The 18,321-nt window shown below is 40.0% G+C and overlaps 1 protein-coding gene across 10 annotated transcripts in view; it reads right to left on the reverse strand.

The window, feature by feature from the left end:
• The window catches only part of KDM2B (lysine demethylase 2B), a 104,869-nt gene that overhangs the window by 79,887 nt on the left and 6,661 nt on the right, over nt 1-18,321 (reverse strand). For all 10 annotated transcript variants that reach the window (XM_046901254.1, XM_025155631.3, XM_004945557.5 and 7 more), the window contains 3 exons: nt 17,640-17,718; nt 12,891-12,937; nt 1,553-1,731 (listed from right to left, as the gene is read on the reverse strand). In XM_046901254.1, coding sequence (XP_046757210.1) covers nt 1,553-1,731; nt 12,891-12,937; nt 17,640-17,718 — 305 coding nt within the window. The remainder of the gene's footprint in view (nt 1-1,552; nt 1,732-12,890; nt 12,938-17,639; nt 17,719-18,321) is intronic.

The following is an 18,321-nucleotide window of genomic DNA, read 5'->3' on the forward strand; positions in this document are numbered from 1 at the left end:
GTATCTACCACTTCAGCACCTAAGAGGTGCTGAAAGAGTGCTCTTCCAGTGAGATCCAAATATTGCTGGTTTTACAAACCACTTTGCACTCAGGCTGTACTAAACAAACATGAAAAATTAATTTACATGGGGTAATAGGGACCTAATTGCATTTTTCAGTCCTGAGCACCCAGGAAATTAGCACAGATGTTTTAAAAGCTCACTGAGAATGATGTGCTTGGGAAAATTGGGATCAGCTGAACACCAGAAAATCCCCAGAGCACTTCCAAAACTGCCTGGTTAGTGTCTGAATGACAGCAAAAACCTGTATAAACTTCTGAATAAGTGCTTAATATTCAATTTGTGATACATGTGTAACAGAACACAAACCCTACTTAAGAATTACTTCCATAAATCAGCTATAAAATCTGCCATCTATTTTTTTTTCTTCACCAGTTCAGGCATAAGTATGGTGTTTATATTGCCTGCAAATACAAGAGATGTCTCCAGTGGAAAAAAAAAAAAAAGCAACTGCTAGTATAGCTGGAATAGCACTTGTAAATTGTAAGAAAAGTGGCTGACAGCAAAGCACCATAGGGCTATAGTTTTACACTCTGCATCACCATGAACATCCAGCGCCAGAAACAGGCTCAGTGGGAACAAGCAGCGCTCATTCTGCTCTGAGAAGTCTCTTTGTTCTCTGATCAACCAGGACTGATGCCCAAATTCTCTGGCGAGTGTCCGGAGGAGATGCTGTGAAACCTCCAGTGCCAGTTCCTCCACTGTATCACTGTGTATTATGAGCTGATGCTGTAATCCTCACTCACATATGTGCTACTTTTTAGTAATACATGAAATTATCTTTATTAACAGGGTCACAGTTTCACTGCTAGTAACTCCATGAAGTTACAAGAGTCACCCGCTTTTCAAAAATGCATACAAATCTACCTTCTTCCTCTGACAATGCCAATTCTGACCTAGCAGTAATTACGATGATTTAATTACGTGTAAACTTCTATATTTAATACATGTTTTTCCAACTTCTTTATTTTGGTTCCCCTTGAATATTTTTGCAGTGAACAAGAGGGTCTGTAGAAGGAATTTAAGCTCCCAGGTTATGGCTTTAAATTTCCTCCTCCTTAGAGATAATCCACAATTTCCTTCTTCACCAAGCCACAGACTAAGACTGCTTTTTCTAGGGTATTAATAGCTTTATATTTTACATTACAAAATAGCTCTATTATTATTTTGGATTAGGTTGTATTTGCACGTTAACACTTACACAATACCAAAAGACAATAGACAGGTATTTAATTTTAAATGCAGTTTCCCCTAAATACATTCAAAGGAACTGGGTATCAGTACAAATCTCATGATTAAGAGCTCATCAGGCACCTAATTCCTGTAAATTAAGTTCCACTGTCAAGGAGACAGTAGAAAATGAGATCCTAAAAAGACAAGAGTTACAGGTGTTTCACGTGACTTTCTTTCTAGTGTGCATCCTACAGCTCCATTATTTATTACAAAACAACTGATTATTGGAAAGAAGCTAAAAATAAACAGGATCTCTTACCACATTGGGACGCTTGACAATGTTCTCCAGCTTTGTGTGACTGAACTCCAAGCTGATGACGTTGTAGAGTTTTTCACGCTGGGCCTCTGGTGTTTCATAGTATCTCACAAACTGGGACATGCTCATTTCCACACCTTTTTGCGTGTTCACATCCATCACATCCACTATTCGACGGCTTCCTGCAAATGCACAGGAACACTCCTCAAACATTTGATTTATTTTAAACGTGTAAGCTCTCAACGACTGCAGGAGAGCTGTTGTTAGAGGACAACAGAACAGCATCAGTACCTCCCCAGGTCCTAAGCAGCTCAAAAAGTCAGCAGGAAACTAACCTGGAACAAGACTTTGTGCCCAGTATTACACTGAGTGAGTCATCTGTTGCCTTTGCTTCAGAGAGATGGAGAGTATTTCCCTCCTTTACACAGACGACGTGAGCAGGAGTACATTAAAATCTGTGAAGAACTGATTTAATGTGGTAGCAGGGGGCATGCAAGACAACTAGCTCTCCAAATTATACTGTGCAATTTTCTAAACATGCATATGCCTCTCAAGATGCTTTTGGTCATGTACAAAAGTTACCCATAAAAAGCAGGCTGCATAAGCAGATGATATGAACTGCTGAACACCTGATGCTGATTGCTGTGTATTCTCAATTCTGGTCATTGCTAGTGGAGATGAAAGCAGCAGAAGCACTCACTTTGGATCTCTACACAAAAACCACAGGACATACTTGCAGTTCTTGAGTGGCAGACATACAAGTTTCAGTAGCACCAGAATGTTGAACAGCAGTTTTTGTCGAGCCTTCAGCTTCATACAGATTAATCCATAATCGTCTCTTCAGCCAACTGGAAGGTTTCACCCCTCTCAGCAATTTCATCATCCTAATTAGCAGTTCATTTGTGTGTGAGCAAAAGGGAGCCCACAAGAGACATGCCTCGTGTCCAGGAGAGAAGGATTCCAGCAAACAAACTTGCAACACTTCCAAAAAATCACTCCAAAACAATTTCCATTGCTGAAGAAATAACTCTAAGTAAATTGTGTTAAAACAAAATGGAGAGCCTGTATTATGCCATCAGAGGGAATTATTAATAATTGCAGCACCTGGCCTATTGTGTGCTTGGGAGCAGTATTTCAGCAAGAATGATAGTTTGGATTTCATTGCTCCATTAAAAACATCCTTAGCCTCTGATAGCAATGACAGTGACAGATGCGATAATGATTCTGGAAAGGAACTCAAGACCATAAAGCTTTGTAATCAAAAAGAAAAATTTATACAGTGTAAGTCTGGAGTAGTCCCACTGGCCTGTCAGTCAAACTCCACTGCAACACCACTAAAATGGGATTTGATTCCTCAGTCAGAAGTCAGGACTGCAGGTAGTGTTGCCACCTTGAGGCAGGATGGGGAGAAAGCTCAGTTATGTGTGAAAAAGCACAAACATCATTAAAACTGATATTGGCACGTTTGAAACAATTCACAAAATCTAGTTTTCTTTTTGCCTTTTTTTTTTTTTTACTTGCTTTTTGTTGCTGTTTTTTTTTAACTGTTAACTTTACCATCTAGGGGGAAAGTTTGTTTTCCGCTCATTAGGTTATCAACTGGGGCAAAGTCCTACTAAACAGCCCCTGAATTAGTGCCAGCCTGGTTGCTGGCTTCCACAGCCTGAGGATTAAAGCAGAGACCACAGCCCAGAGGGGTTAAGCACTTTGATACTGAAAAATTGAATCTGAACGGCTTTGTGGCAGTCTGAGATGTGCCACAGTACAATCTAGGTTTGATCTCAGCCGCACTGGAAGCGACCTCGTACAGCCTCTCAATCACCCTTTCTGAAAGGAAAATCAGCAGTTACCTGATGAATTAAAAATATGAGGCCCAGTTCAATAACAGGGTTGTTAGATGTACCTGATTATCAATTACAAGCAGAAGAGCTAAGATGTGAATTGACAGCCTCTTGACTTCCGAATTAAAGAGTAATTAGAGGGGCTGTTTTTCTTTTAAACCACAGCACCATCAAACACCCTGCGCATAATGATTCCTGGAGCACCGCCTGCAAAATTTGAGACACATAATTACAGGTTCACAGCCTCAGCTCACTGCCCACTTCCCAGTGGTTCTGGCTTACTGCCAGCATTTTTCTCTTCTCTCCTGAAAAGATTCAGCTGTTCCATCTATTTCCTGACTCTAGGAGAAGGTTAAATATTATCCAGAAGGGGAGACTGGTGAAGAACAAGAGAAAGGAATGCACAGAGGCTGAGAGGTGTGAATTCAGGCAGAATTTTTGAGGATGTGTGTGCATTTTATGTGATTTCTCTTAGCCATTTCCCAGATGTTATTAAGCCTGCCTATATTAAGAGGCTTAAGCTGTCTTGAGGAACTATTTTAACCATTTGTGACAGAATTAAGATCTGTGCATAACAAATAACTTGATGCCCGCAGTCAGAAACCAGCTTTGAACGCTGAGGGACAGGTCTGCTGCTCCCCCTCGATCTTTATTCTTCTACAGGGAAGAACATCCCTGGACTGCAAAGCAGGATTTTGGCAGAGCCCTAGGAAGCCTGCTGGCTTCACTAGTGGGTTAATTGTACCTAGAGTTACAGCTTTGACCTGAATCCCAGTCAATCCCTCTGGAGCTTCTGAGCTGGAGAGCACAGATACATGATAGCCTGTACTGGCTAGAGGGACAAAAATCAGAGCAGAACATTCTTGCTCAAATGGAGTTACTAATGAGATTTCCCCATGCTTCAGAACCAGCATCAATACAAATTTAGTTACAGAAATGCATCCCATGGCTCTGAGATCCTCCAGAGGAGGCAGAAGAACAAACGGCAGCAAGAGTCCAGCTGGACACTTCCACACACCTCCATGTGCCCATGGTGGTACTTTCACCCATTGTTTCCCCACCACAGGACAGGCCTCAGCCACTGCCCTCCTACCCTGCAGTAGCAGAGCCAGAAGCAGCCCCAGCCTATAGCCCTTCCCACACCAGGTGCCTTTCAGTGGGGTCAGATTATTTCCTTCTTACAGAGATGCAACAGTATTTGTACCAAACAAGCACCTTCCCCATCTTCCATCCTCAGTGTCAGCAGCTCTGCCATTTGTTATAGAAGTGCCAACCTGCAGTAACCCATGCTGTTAGATTTCTTCGTGCAACAAAAGGCTTATTTAGAGCATGTCCACAGGAAGAGCTTAAGCCAGCAAAAAGTCTTAAACCTTAATGTTATGGGACAAAAAGAGGTTAATGACAAATAATGTGTTTTAGTGGCATTATGCAGAAGCCATTAATATCTTTACATCTACCCAAAACAAACTGTGATTTCCAGCAATTCTTTGAGCTAAACCTCAGCCATAGAAAGAAGCCACACAGAAAAGAAAAATGTTTCCAAGCTTCAGTAGGAGCAGCTGGAGACATATATAGCTGTGGTTACAGCAAACTTCCCAAGTGTGCTGATTAATACTTAGGTAAGGGTATAACTACAAAGTTAGTTTTGGACTAAGGTAACTTATTACACTGAAACATATCGGCTACCATGAAATATTTAAGACTTTGCATGCTGCTACCCTAGGAAAAGACGGTTGTTTTCTAGCCTGGATGAGCTAAGTCAGGGAATGCTTATCATAGAAGAACAGCATCACTATAGGGAATTAATCTAAATAAGTGGTCTGGTTGCTTTTCCCACACATACAACTCGTTTTAAATCCACTTGTAGACAGAAGCTTTGAGATGACAGTGACCACATCAACATATCAGTTCAATTTCCTTTTCATGGTTTGACATCATGGGTATGTGTCTTTTAGAGAAGTCTAATTTTTGTTACAGCATTCATTCAAAGAAGATTTGCTGCTGTTTATATCTGGACAGGAACATGACTTTTTTAGCAGAACTGTCTCAGTTTAACTAAGATTTTTATTTATTTTTGAAAGAGTTTTACTGTGTTAAGCAAAGGACAAACTTAAAGAGGGATCAAACAGGAAGCCCAGCTCTAAAAATAGGGGTGGTTCTACTTCCAAAATGACAAGGCAGCAGACATGCTAAACATAGGCAAACAATACAATATTTCTTTTTTATTAAGCATAAGTAGGGAACATTAAAGAGCATATTTTTATTTTACTGCACAGAAGCCCTAATTGTGAATCAAGGCTCACTCAACACCAAGGCAGAAGACCACATCTATCATGTCTCAGCCCAGCATCAGTTAGTGCTGAGAGCTAAACTGGGACAAAACAAAAATAGAAAGTCCGCCTGCTCTGTGTGAGGGAGGAAGAAGGCTGGGTTAGGTTTCTACTTGTTTGGCCTTCTGAGGTACCTCACCGAGCCCAAGACAGCAAGCAGGAAGGAGACAAGAGATCAGTACCAGAAGCAGGGAGAGAAGGAAGCAGGACACCAGTTTGGATTTGATTAACTGGCAGGGCAAGAAAGTGTGCTGTTAGATGCGGTGCCAATGAGTAGCATTAAGAATAGAAATGGTGTAACAGGTGACACAATAGGCAGCAACAGCAGAAACTATATGCCAACTTGGATGACAAAATGATTGTCTGGCACCGGAGCACAGTACAAGAATTCAAGGGGGTTCTAAGTAGTTTCTAATTTTAATTCTGCCCAAGAAGGAGCCCAGCACAGCTCCACAACTTGCCCACTGCATCCAGTTGGTTTGACTCTCCCTAGATCTGAGCAAGTAAGAAGCAGGTCAGAAGTGACATGACTGTGCCTCAGCATACATGCCTGCATGTCCCACAGATCCTATAACAAACAAATAAAGACCAACCCAAATCAGGGTGCTGCTGCTTGCAGCCAGGTACATTGATCCCTCCACTTTTACTGGCCCACAGCTGCTGAGATGATCACAACAGCACCTGCTCCAGGCTGACAGGATTTCTCTCCACTTTCTCCCAAGCTACGATGGGATCAGGGGGTGAAATGAGTTATGTACAGTACAGCAGCCTCACCAACGCAGGACAGATGCAAAGGAAACAGGAGAGGTCGCTCAAGGGAAAAGAAAGAAGAAACAAAAGGGATGTGCCAGTGTTCCTTCAGTGTAGCACTTGGAAAAGAGACACCAGCCAGATACAAACTGGAATTAATTGCTTCAGTAGAGCTGCACTTTTTTTTTTCTTAAATGGTCCTTATGTTTCCACCATGTAGTTCTCACATAGAAAATGAAATACAACAGCTAGAAGCTTAGGCAGCTCACACCAGCAGCACAATATAAACCACTTAGGTGACAGACCATTGGTTTGACTCCACCCTACCTTTGGGGCACCTGGAAGTTACTGTTTCAGTAGTAAGGTTTATTTGCTGATCTGGTTGAGATCGGACTTGGCAGAGCTCCTTACTACAGAAAAGCCTCAGAGCATGAAGCACACGGGCAGTCCCAGCAGCATCACTGGGAGGACAACTGGGACCTGATTTATTAAAAAAAGTTTGAAATAAATATTGAAGATTTTAAAATATATTTTGGCCATAGAATGGTATGTTGGAAGAACTGTCTCTTTTCATAAAATCTCAATGAAATTTTCCTATAATAGTGCAAAAAATAGCTTTAAAACACCTGAGGTAAATCACTGGCCTTGACCTACACTGCTTACTGATTTTCCATTTTCCCTTTGAAAAAAAATGATGGCCAAGTCTATAGCTCAGCACCCTTAAATCATAGGCTTTGGTTTTAGATCAAAGGGAACAGTGCCTAAATGCAATTATTTTGCAGACACACGTGGGAAACATCCCAGCTCCAGCTTTTAACAACCCACCCTTATCTCCCATCTTCAAAATGTTGCTGGATCCCCTGCTCCTCAGCTGGCAGAGCTGCCACACATGGCTTCAAGCTACCAATGAACACAGAGTGCAACGTGCAGCACCCTGAGCCTGAGTACCCTTTATGTCAATTCTCACAGAGGCTGAAGAATAAGCCCACAAGTTGTTTTATTAAAAAAAAAAAATACAAAGCTGCTGCCCTTCTAAACAACGAGAGCAACAAGCCCACTGCCATTAGCTCCATTCTGGCCAGCACTTCAGCAGTCCCACTCACAGCCAGCAGGTCAGACTCTTCAACATTGTGCTAACCATGAAAATAACAGAAGAACTCAGGAGGGCAGGAACAGCTCCACACCATGAGACAAATAAACATCAGCAACAAGAGGAAGAATCTTACAATTAATGTAAATATGGGAGGGCAGGTACTTGTATAAAGTAAGATCAGTTTTGATTCTTATACAAAAGTCTCAACCATTGCGTTTTGAACAAACCACACTATTTGAACAGGAGGAAAAGACCAACACCTCCCAGAGGTGCAGCATCTCATGACTCCTGGCTCAGCCCTTTGTCTCTAAACACTGTGCTCCAGTTTATAGGACAAATCCCTGCACATGGAGACCCAAACGTCTTCATCAAGACCTCAGTGCCATCCTGAGGGTGGACTTCTGCACTTCCTTTGGACAGGCAGGTTAATTTTGGAAATTACTCTTTACAAACAAGCTTTTCTAGTGAGCCTCCTTCTTCACTCCTCTCAGTCTCCAATTTCACAACTGCCTTGAAACAAATGAAGCGTTGCTCTATAGAAAAGGCATTCAGAAGAATGATGGAAAGTTCTAAACGGTAGTGTGTGGCTGCTTTGTTCTTCTTTTGTCTCTGCACAACTAATTTCCTTTCACAGGATGGGGAACTGTACATAGATTAAGACAAAATTTCCCCTACTTGCCTGCAGACCACATTATGAGCCTTTCAACTTGCTTTGTAGTTTGGTGTGAACTCAGCCATGATACAATTTTCAGAGCAGATCAGTTTCAGAGGTGTAGCAAATATGTAGGAGGGATGAATAACGATAAAACAATCACTAGGAAGCAGTTACTGAGAAACAGTTAATCTGGTTTGTTTTCAGCTTTTTGGAGTAGCTGCTAACAAAAAGCTGAACACATTTGCACTGCCAACTTGGAAACTACTGTGCTAACACACCAAAAGCAATAAAAAAGAAATAATGTGGTCTTTGCCCTCTCCTCCCAGCCTTTACCCACCTGGCCCGCAGTCACCACCACCATCTGCACTTTTGTGAAGACAGCATTTACATCAGGCCGCTTACACTAAGTAATAAGGGAACTTGATCCACCCCCCCACCTCAGTCCTCTGCAAAGAGGAGGCCATGACTACCAAATTCAATCTAGATTCCAGCATTCAGTACATCATTCACAGCTTACAGGAAAACTAGAAACCACTTCCAATACCACACTGAGCAGATCATTTCACTTTTCAGGCCAGTTTCTACCTGGGAAAATGAGGCCACATTGTTTACTTTGCACGATTATACTGTGGAACTATTATGAGACAGTCTATGTACAACATCCAATTTTAACAGCAAAATACACATCTGATGATATGTTCTTTGCTATTTCCATACTCATTTAGTTCTACTAATAAACCCTTGGAGACATAGATTAAGAGAGTGTCAGTCGCTAGCTCACCCCATGAAGAACATAAGTCCTCTACTTGCGCTGGCTGGGCACAATAAATGCCATACAGCAATGCTACTGATCCTACACAAGTGACTGCGGTGGTCACAACTTTGTCCTCTTCGACCCAGGAGTCACAATAACTGCAAGTCTCTTTTCTTTTATATCCTCAGCATGTTTGAAATCACTCCTTTTGCCACTAGCCTGTATTGCAAGTTCAGCTTTACAGATGTACAGACAGTATGGCCCACAAAGCTACATTCAGGAAGAGATTGCCCCAGCCTATAGTAAGACGAAGTGATGCATGTTACAGAACCCAGTGGCACAGGGAATGCTTTTGCTTTTGGACATCAAAGACTAAAGCAAATGATTCCATTTGGTTCCTGAATCTGGGAACAGCAAAGGCTAGAGATGGTCAACTGCTGCTTGGCTTTCAACAAGGCAATGACTTTTCTCCTGCCTCATTCTTAGGTTAAACATGGCAAGTGTACTTCCCTTATTCTTTAATGAAATTTGCATAAAACATTCACACAGGTCTGATTGGAGACTCAGGCATGTATATCTACAAAGGTAACACTTTTCTGCCCATCTGTGACAAACACTCAGCTGCAGCTCAACAGCATCACCAGTGGAAGAAACTGTCACAAGAGAGCCCTGGGAAATATCGGTATACCAGCACTGCATGCCAAAAGCAAAAATAAGAAGCCTTCAGAAATAACACTTCAACTTCCAGTGTAGATGTTTATGGAGTTGCAAAGAGGGCCAATAACCCTCTTCACAAAATTTTAAGTCAGCTAGCTGATGAAGAGATGACAGTGACATTCTGTCCTTCAGATCTAGCAATCAAAACCACCTTAGGCAATGAAATCAAAGCCCAATTGTTATTAAATTACAACGGAATTCGTCTTCTTTCAAGAGTTATCTCAAGTTCCTAGGCAGCTCAGGAATTCCTTTCCTCTCCTCCTTTTGTATTCTCGGCTCAAAGCCATTTCACAGACAAGACAAATTCCAACTGCTGAAATTAATCCATTGTTTCAGACTTAGAGAATACGCAGGATATCTTCCCTACAAGGAGTCTACTTATAATCATTATCCCAGCTGTGCAGTTTCAAATGTTTGTCCTTTAAAGCTACTGTATGGAAAGGCATTTTGTACACATTACACATGGCTGCACATTCATGCAAACCAGCATGCAGGTCACAAACATTTCCAAGCTAAATATCAGCTGCTATTGGTGTTTTGTAAACAATGAAAACAAAACAAATCCCAAAAAGCAATGGCAACATTCTTTGGAAGCACAAATAGGGACAACGAGCAACCAAAAAAATCACTCTCTTCCTCCTCATTACTTTCACAGGCTAGAGTTTTTAAGGCAAGATTTAAAAAGCTAAGATACCAAATATTGTTATTTCCTTGTTACTTACAGACACCCAAATGTGAAGTGATACAACAATCACACTGTAAATGCAAATTAGTTTCAGAATAGTTTGAGACCAATAGGTCAATAACTTTGTACAGAATTTATGTGCTTTCAAAATATCCAACACCTTCTCCTTAAAGTGTTCTATAACGAATATACTTCCCTAACTCTAAGGGAACAAATGATAGGCTTAAATAGCACCAGCATATTGTAACGAGCTCTTAAAAACTGAGAAGTTTAAACAGGATGCAACATTTTTCAAGATACATTCTCTATCAATACCCACACACATTCAAATACTGAGTTATGATCACTTCACATTTGCAAAAACATCAATCCACTTCCAGAGTCTGAATAAGTTGTAAAGAAAACCTTCAATTTAGGAAATGCGTTGACCTGAGTTTCATGCAAGACCTGAGGAGTCTGTCAGAAAATTCAGGGACAGTCACAGGAGATGATAATAAAACAATAATAAAACACAAAGTTTCATCTGCTTTATTGGAACATTAGAAAGTGACTGAAGCATATAAAGATTTAAAAAAAAAACAGCAGTGATACGCAATATGGAGATTATTGTTTCTCAAAGTCACTAGTACATAATTCTGAAGTAAGGAATGAAGCTGAGAATTGCTCCTATTTGCTCTTAATCTCAATGAAACTGTTATATACAGCACAAATTATAGGGACAGACAATGCCCCATAAGAACTATATGTGGGTTTTATTTATTTATTAAGATATAACTTACCATCAATTCCCCAAATATTTTTGATTTTTAAATCAAAGTTTCCATCTGTGATGCCAGAAGTCATGACCATCTTACAAAATAAAAGGCAACAGGTGACAATGTCCTGCACCAAATTACAGGTTCAATATAATGGCTTCCAAGGAGTTTGTCCAAACCCAGGGAAAAAAGATACGTGACATGCAGTACCTGGCCTAGAGCACACGATGGATTGCTGAACCAGCTGGGAGGAAGGGCACACTTTTATATTAAAGTTAATCTAAAAGTTCATTACAATTGTTATTTTTGCTCCATTGTTTTATAAACATCCTCCTGCTTTGCTGGCCATGTACACAGGAATCTCCACCCTCAATATTTCAGGAGACATCAATCTTGAGGAAATGCAACTCCCACACTTTGACTGTTGGACAGGAAAAAAGTGCTGTTATACAACACTACACTGCCCCAAAACATCTCAGCATCTGAGCCTCAACTCCAGCACTTCCAGAAGCAAAAATGGCAACTTCTCAGCTATGGAGCAAACTCACAGAACACTGCAAACAGGCCTAGCACTATCTCCACAACAAAAAGGTAGTCAAGTATCTACACACATGTTCATGCAGGCACTTAGGAAATCTGTAAGAGTTCAGAATTACAAATACACTCACCCTATTTCCTGATTTAACTGCAAATTGACCAACAGCAATGATAGCAAATAGCACTTCCCACAGCACTTTAACATTTTAACCCAAAGAGGTTCTTTCCAGAGTTATAAATGATTATTAATTAAGTAACATTGCCAAGCTTTGTTTGTGAAGGAAGGTTAACAGAGATAACCTCTCTTTCACAGATAACCCCAGCTAAGAGAAATGCAGCCCACGTTTCTCTCCTTTGTTTTTCTTAAGAGCAGCCTGCGCAGACTTGATATCCCTATTGATTATCAAACTCAACCAATTCTCAAAAATTCTTTCAGAATGGACTAACCTAAGAGATTAACTCCTGCCACAGTGCAGGTGAATAACAATAAACTCTAGGTAACAAGAATGCAGCTAAAGATCTCTGAAGGGCAGCAGCTACACAGCCCAGAGCTCCACAGTGGCATCTCAGCAGAGTGCAGTATCACTTTTCAGTAACTATTTCAGAGACAGTACAAACACATCCATCTTAAATAAAAGGAGATTTCAAAGAAACATACTATGTAATCTCCTACTCAGAATGTAGCTTAAGTTTTCTTTCTTCTGCCAAAATTGCTAGGAAACATTTGTTGACTGCAGCCACCACTTCTGCTTTGTGTCTTATCAAAGACGGGCAGTTTGCAGAGCTTTCTGCTCAGTCCCTTTAGCAACCTTTCCTCCATGCACTGACCTGGCCTGACACTGATAAAGTCTATGAGGAGAGCACAGGCAAAAGGTGATAGGGCTCTAATCATACCTTTTACCAACAGATGCTCTACAACAGATAGAAGAGGAACTCGGTCAATGGAACTGCTGCTTTTCAAGATCACAAAAGTGTATGTAGGACACCTGTTAAGAGCAAAAGCATTCACTTTCCTTTAAATGGCCAATTATCCAGCATGAGATCAGAGCCTGGTCAGCACAACTACCAATTAGGGTTTCCTCCAGCCTTTTTAATTTACAAACTGCTTCTTTATTCCTTTTCCCAGATTCTGTTATCACAAATGTCTACAAACACAACTGGACAAGTATTTCAAAGCAAGTCTGTTTTGTATAGAGTTAATCCAGTGCATTCAAAATAACTTACCCACTAATAGCTTCACATCTCTGACGGTGAAATCCGGGTCAGGCATTCTATAATTAGGAAAGAAAGCAATGTTAAATACCATCAGGGTAAGTATAAGTACACTTTTGTTATCATAATAAAAGAGAATATATAGTGGCCTTTGTCCATAATGCAGTAGGTAGAACCAAGCAAGGCCTCTCTGAAGCATGTGCAAGACAGTGCAATACTAATAGCACACAGCACCCTCACATTGGCAAGCATATAAAAGTTCCTCTGCTCATAACAAACCAGAAGAGGCATCTTTTCAAGCACTCTCTAGCAGCACCGGAGTGGGAGAAAAGGGAAGGGGCTGGAAGTAATTTCAATGAAATTCCAAACCTTCATAGCTCATTTCTGCTAGGCAACTCACTGTGTATATTCTCAAGTTTTTCCAGTGGACACAAATTGAGGCAGAGAAGAGTAAAGTAAGTTGTTCAATGTCACATCATCATAGGCTGGATTCTCATATTAGAAATAAAGAACCAAAAATAACAAATAAGCCCCTTTGTTTTAAAGGCTATTCCAAACCTCCTCACCTGGCAGAAGACAACCCAGACATATCTGATGGGTACAGAAGTAGCTGTTCGATTCAATTCAGGCTAATTGAGAGATAAATGATTTCATAATTGGTTCACAGTTGTTGACACATCTATAAGATCACTTATATCTTAAGTGTTTAATATACATAGAGTGAGTTTTAAGTGTCAGGAGAGAGTAAAATCTGCAATTCACTGACTGGATGGAAAAAAAAAACAAAAACAGTAATGGGGTTTAAGTTGATTGACTTCATCTTAATGAAATCACTTCACACTTCACATCTTCATATAGCACAAGACTGAGGAAGGAATTGTGCTGAAAACCAGCACTGTAGGGACTGCCAGTTAGGAGGTCTGTCCCACTGCCACGGGTAGAAAATAAAGAACTTGCTTCTGATATAGTGCTTTTGACACAATTCAGTTAGAAATCGTAAGTATACAGCCAACATACAAAGTTTCAGAGTTCTTATATTAAGAAAACACCAAAAGGTACAGTTAGAAAAACGCACTTAGTGTCATGTGTGCATCTTCAGAGCTATTTGCCATAACTTGTTTGTTCACTCACTTCACCCTTATCACCTTCCTCCGGTGGAATGAGGAGGCTGAACAATATCTTTTGTTAGGTTGCTGCCAACTCTCACATCTCTGCATTTACTGATGAGGGCCCCACAGCTTTGGAATTCACTCCCTTGCCAGAACGAAGCAGCCTGAATCAAAGCTCATCTTAATATCCAAGCTTTAAGAAGTCAGAAGCATGGAAGGGGGAACTATTTGGAGGCAATAAGACTAAGCAAGGCTTGTGTTCAAGTGCCAAAGTTTGTCTTTGCTTTATGTCAGGCTCAGAGATGAGCAATATTCTTCAGATTTGCAGAAATCAAAATAAATTCAACAGCCAAAGCAGAGAACAGCCCTAATGCAGATGCATGCAAGCAAACCCACTCTTTCCGAGCACTCCAGCAACAGCTGAAAATCAACTTTACTCAAACCAGAAAAATAAAATTAATAGCTGTTTGGAGAGCACACCTGGCATATCCTTGTTTTTCCTCTGTATCCTCAGGATGTGTCGTACAAAGAGTACACCAAGAGAAGAACTTCAGGCTTGAACACAGCAGGTTTCAACTATAAGAACCCATACTGTAGCTGAGTCACACCTTGGGAGGTCCAGTTTTAAATCAAGCCTGTTCTGCTTGCTGCTGAGACTGTAAATTACTGTTACTCCATCCTCACTCAGCATAACTGCCACAGTCACTCCTATACAATTAGGGCTGCTTTGCTACTGCTCTACATTCAGACGAGAGACAACATTTCCAAGCAGCATTCTCTCTCCAAGATACAGTAATAGGAATGATCAAACAACTCTACGAAAACGAGATTACCTTCTGCTAATGGGTCACAGGTGGATCTTTCTGCTTCTAGCTATAGAAGTAACAGCTCACGATGATCAGAAATACACATGAAATCAATTTTCAAAGTTCAGTTATAATTTTTTCTCATTCATCTTATTTCTCAACGTTTTAGAGTATCCCCAGTCAGTCACCAGACTGTTCAGCTATGCTTTGTACATCTGCCAGCCACAGACATGCAAGCTGACTGCTTAACATCAAACAGAAGTGTGGAAATTCTCATGTTGTGTATTTTATAGACTACTGCATCTCAAAAGTCACCCTACATGTATACATTAGATTAGGTGGCCCATAAATGATAAATATAGCCTGCCATGGACAGGAGACAGTATTGCTGGAAAGGACCAAAAAAGCATGGCTTTCTCCAGAGGCTGAAGAGGAATATAGAAGTTTCCTGAACATCATCAGCAAATGACCCAAATCTAAAGGCAAATTGGCCCATCTCACTCTACTGACATTAGGTAGTATGCTACAACAATCATTATTTCAAGCAGCAGATGTCAGGATAAGGAGACTAGATATTTAAAAATCAGTTAGGCAAGTGTCAATACTATTTTGATCTCACTGGAATACAATGCACAGAGTCCTTCTATATCTACGCATCCACAAAAGGTACGTACTGCATGCCAGCCACCCTCAATGAGGCATGTAAGAAGTGAAACAGTAAATAAAATTATACTGTGTTATCTTGCACAGTGTCAAATAGGAAAGACTGCTCATGCATTTCACTTCTATGATTAAAATACACATACATCATTTCTCCAACCTCCTCTCACTCTTGTGGCATTTATACCCAACTACGTGAAATTCCTTCACAATATCATTCCAAACTAATAACTCATGTTCATTTCAGAAAAAAAAAATAGAATATGAGATGTACTAACAGATTACTGATCTACAAATTCTAACATTTTAATCCTCCACAGCAGTCAATGATTCAGAAGAGAATGGAAATATAAAACCAATTCACCCAACTGACTGTGAAATGGCTTTACATTTCCATTATGGTGAAATGGACAATTCCACTGAATCCATGCAGGATCCATTCAAAGCTCATGTATCAGATCAATTTGCTCTTACTTTTATCAGCATACTAACTGATCAAGATATGGAGACTAGTGATATGGATTCTATGCTCTTTCTTCTTTGGTGGTGAATTCCATCTCCAGTATTAGAATGATACCAGTGGTTGGTAGGAAACAGAAACACTGGCTAGTCAAGCCTGGCTGCTGAGGATATTTTAAGCTCATCACAACAAAATGAAGCACTTATTCTCCTTCACCACTCACTCTCCTTCATCGCTCAAGGCATTCGCATGCAAAAGAATCAGGAAAGTGACTCCAAAACTATTACCGTGGATTAGTATTTATTCCTCTTCTACCTCCTCACAATCCAGTTTTGAAGTCAAAAGACTCATTTTAACTGCCAGATCTCCAAAAAGCCAACTGAAAATGAAGAGTAACGCTATGCTTGGTTTTGTTAGTTCTTCATGTCCAATCTGTGTATTAGAAGTGCTATTTACTGAACTTACTTGATAATAATTACCTAAAAAAGGTAGCTTACTTTCAGTGGTCTTCTCTGATTACTGATACATGCTGTGTATGTGCATACACACAAGCATTTGAGCAAGGCCATTTTTGGGTCTCAGCAAAACAGACCTGTAATCTGGCCTCCCCTTAAGTTATACACTGGCAGCTTGGCTTTGTTAATACCCAATTATTTAATAACTCACAGCATTAAACTGTGGGATGCTCAGCCGAAGTTAGGTAAAGTAATAGTTCTTCCATAAAATAAATTTTCTATCATTCAGATATGATCAGTTATATAGTCAAAGTACCCAAAAATATCAAAAGAGGTTATATTTTATCAGTCACACAATCTATAGCTTAACCTTTTAGTATTACTCTGTAACACTATAACGTGATGTAATACAACAGAAAGCACAGCAATAATAGCAAAAAAAAGTCCTAGGCTGCAGAAAGTGAGGATAAGCCCAAATGCAGCAGCCATGGACACAAAAACAACAGCCTGCTTACCTTTGGAAGGCCTCCATAAGACAAGGATCTCCAGAGAGATACCCTCACCTCCACTACCAACCCTTAAATGAGGGCTGGGAAGGCCTGGATCCTGGCTCCACCCCTTCCAATCACTCAGGCACATTGCATGCACCTGAGCTCCTCTGGGTTGGCCCTGCCTTCCTACCAGGTGCTCCATCAGTGCTTCAAGCCATGACTTAGCATTTCTGCTACATACTCTCTTCAACACCACTGCATTTATTAAAAATGACTTGTAGAATTTGCTTATTAAAATACCAAATCCTTTATCACAGGATACTAAGAAAATGCATACTCAAAAAGACTCTAATTTTAAATATTTTAAATATTTACAAATTAGTGACACTCTGAAGAGATAAAATTATCAAGGAGAAAGACAAGCAACATTAGACTTTCCATCTATAATGCACAAAATGATTGAGAAGTCAAAAACTGAAGGGTGATTGTTCTGTCTTTGCAGCACTGACTGGAAGCAAGAACATTTGAATTTTATTTCTACATTTATCACTGATTTATTTTTTGATTGCATAGAACAGCACTAGATGCACTTTAGTTTTATAGAACTCATTATCTGTTTGTTTTTAAGTAGAAAAAAATCACTCTCCTTCTCAAGGGTGCTGACAGACTGACTAACTGCAACACCTTTTGAGATCATTAGAATAACCATCATAAATACCAGCAAAGCATAATGGTGGTTTTATAAAAGCATTTCTTAATCAATATTTGGTGGTAACTTACTTAATTCCCAGTCCATCCTTATTTCTGAAGATAAGTGGAACTCTGAGAGCTTCTCTTTGCACATACTCAAAAGTAAAATCTGTTTGAATAAGGAACAAAAAAATCCAAAATCAATTACAATGGCATCAGCACATCACACTGCAATCTCTCAAAATGCAAGCTGCTCTCCTTGTCTCAAAGAACTCCACTATTTCTAAGAGAAAAATGTAAAGAGAATGAATATTTTAGGTCCAAACCAGAAACCAAATGACAGACAATACTATCCCAGTTGCTCTATTTTTTCTGTTCATTGATGCACATGGAATAGAATCCAGTCACTTGCTCAATTGAGGTCTGGGCTGAAACACACAGGTTGTAATGAAATAGCAAATTAACAGTTAAAAGAGAATCCTAACTAAATTGCTGCAAATCAGCAGAGCACTTTTGGGGCAAATGAGTAATTTAAACCTAAGTTCTTACATTATACATTTCAACCTATAGTGGTTTTTTTTCTTTTCTTTTTTTTTTTTTAACTAAAGGAAAGTTTTCTTCTGAGCATCATTTGAGCATAGCACAAAGCCCTGATCCTGCGAACGTGTTTTGTTTCCATGTGAGGATTATTACTTTCAGCTGATGACATTCCCCTAATTAATTAGAAATCTAACTGCAGGAACTGATATACAGAAGTTGTGTACAGCTGTTG

This window comes from Gallus gallus, chromosome 15 (assembly GCF_016699485.2).
Source record: "Gallus gallus isolate bGalGal1 chromosome 15, bGalGal1.mat.broiler.GRCg7b, whole genome shotgun sequence".
In the NCBI taxonomy this organism is placed as follows: domain Eukaryota; kingdom Metazoa; phylum Chordata; class Aves; order Galliformes; family Phasianidae; genus Gallus; species Gallus gallus.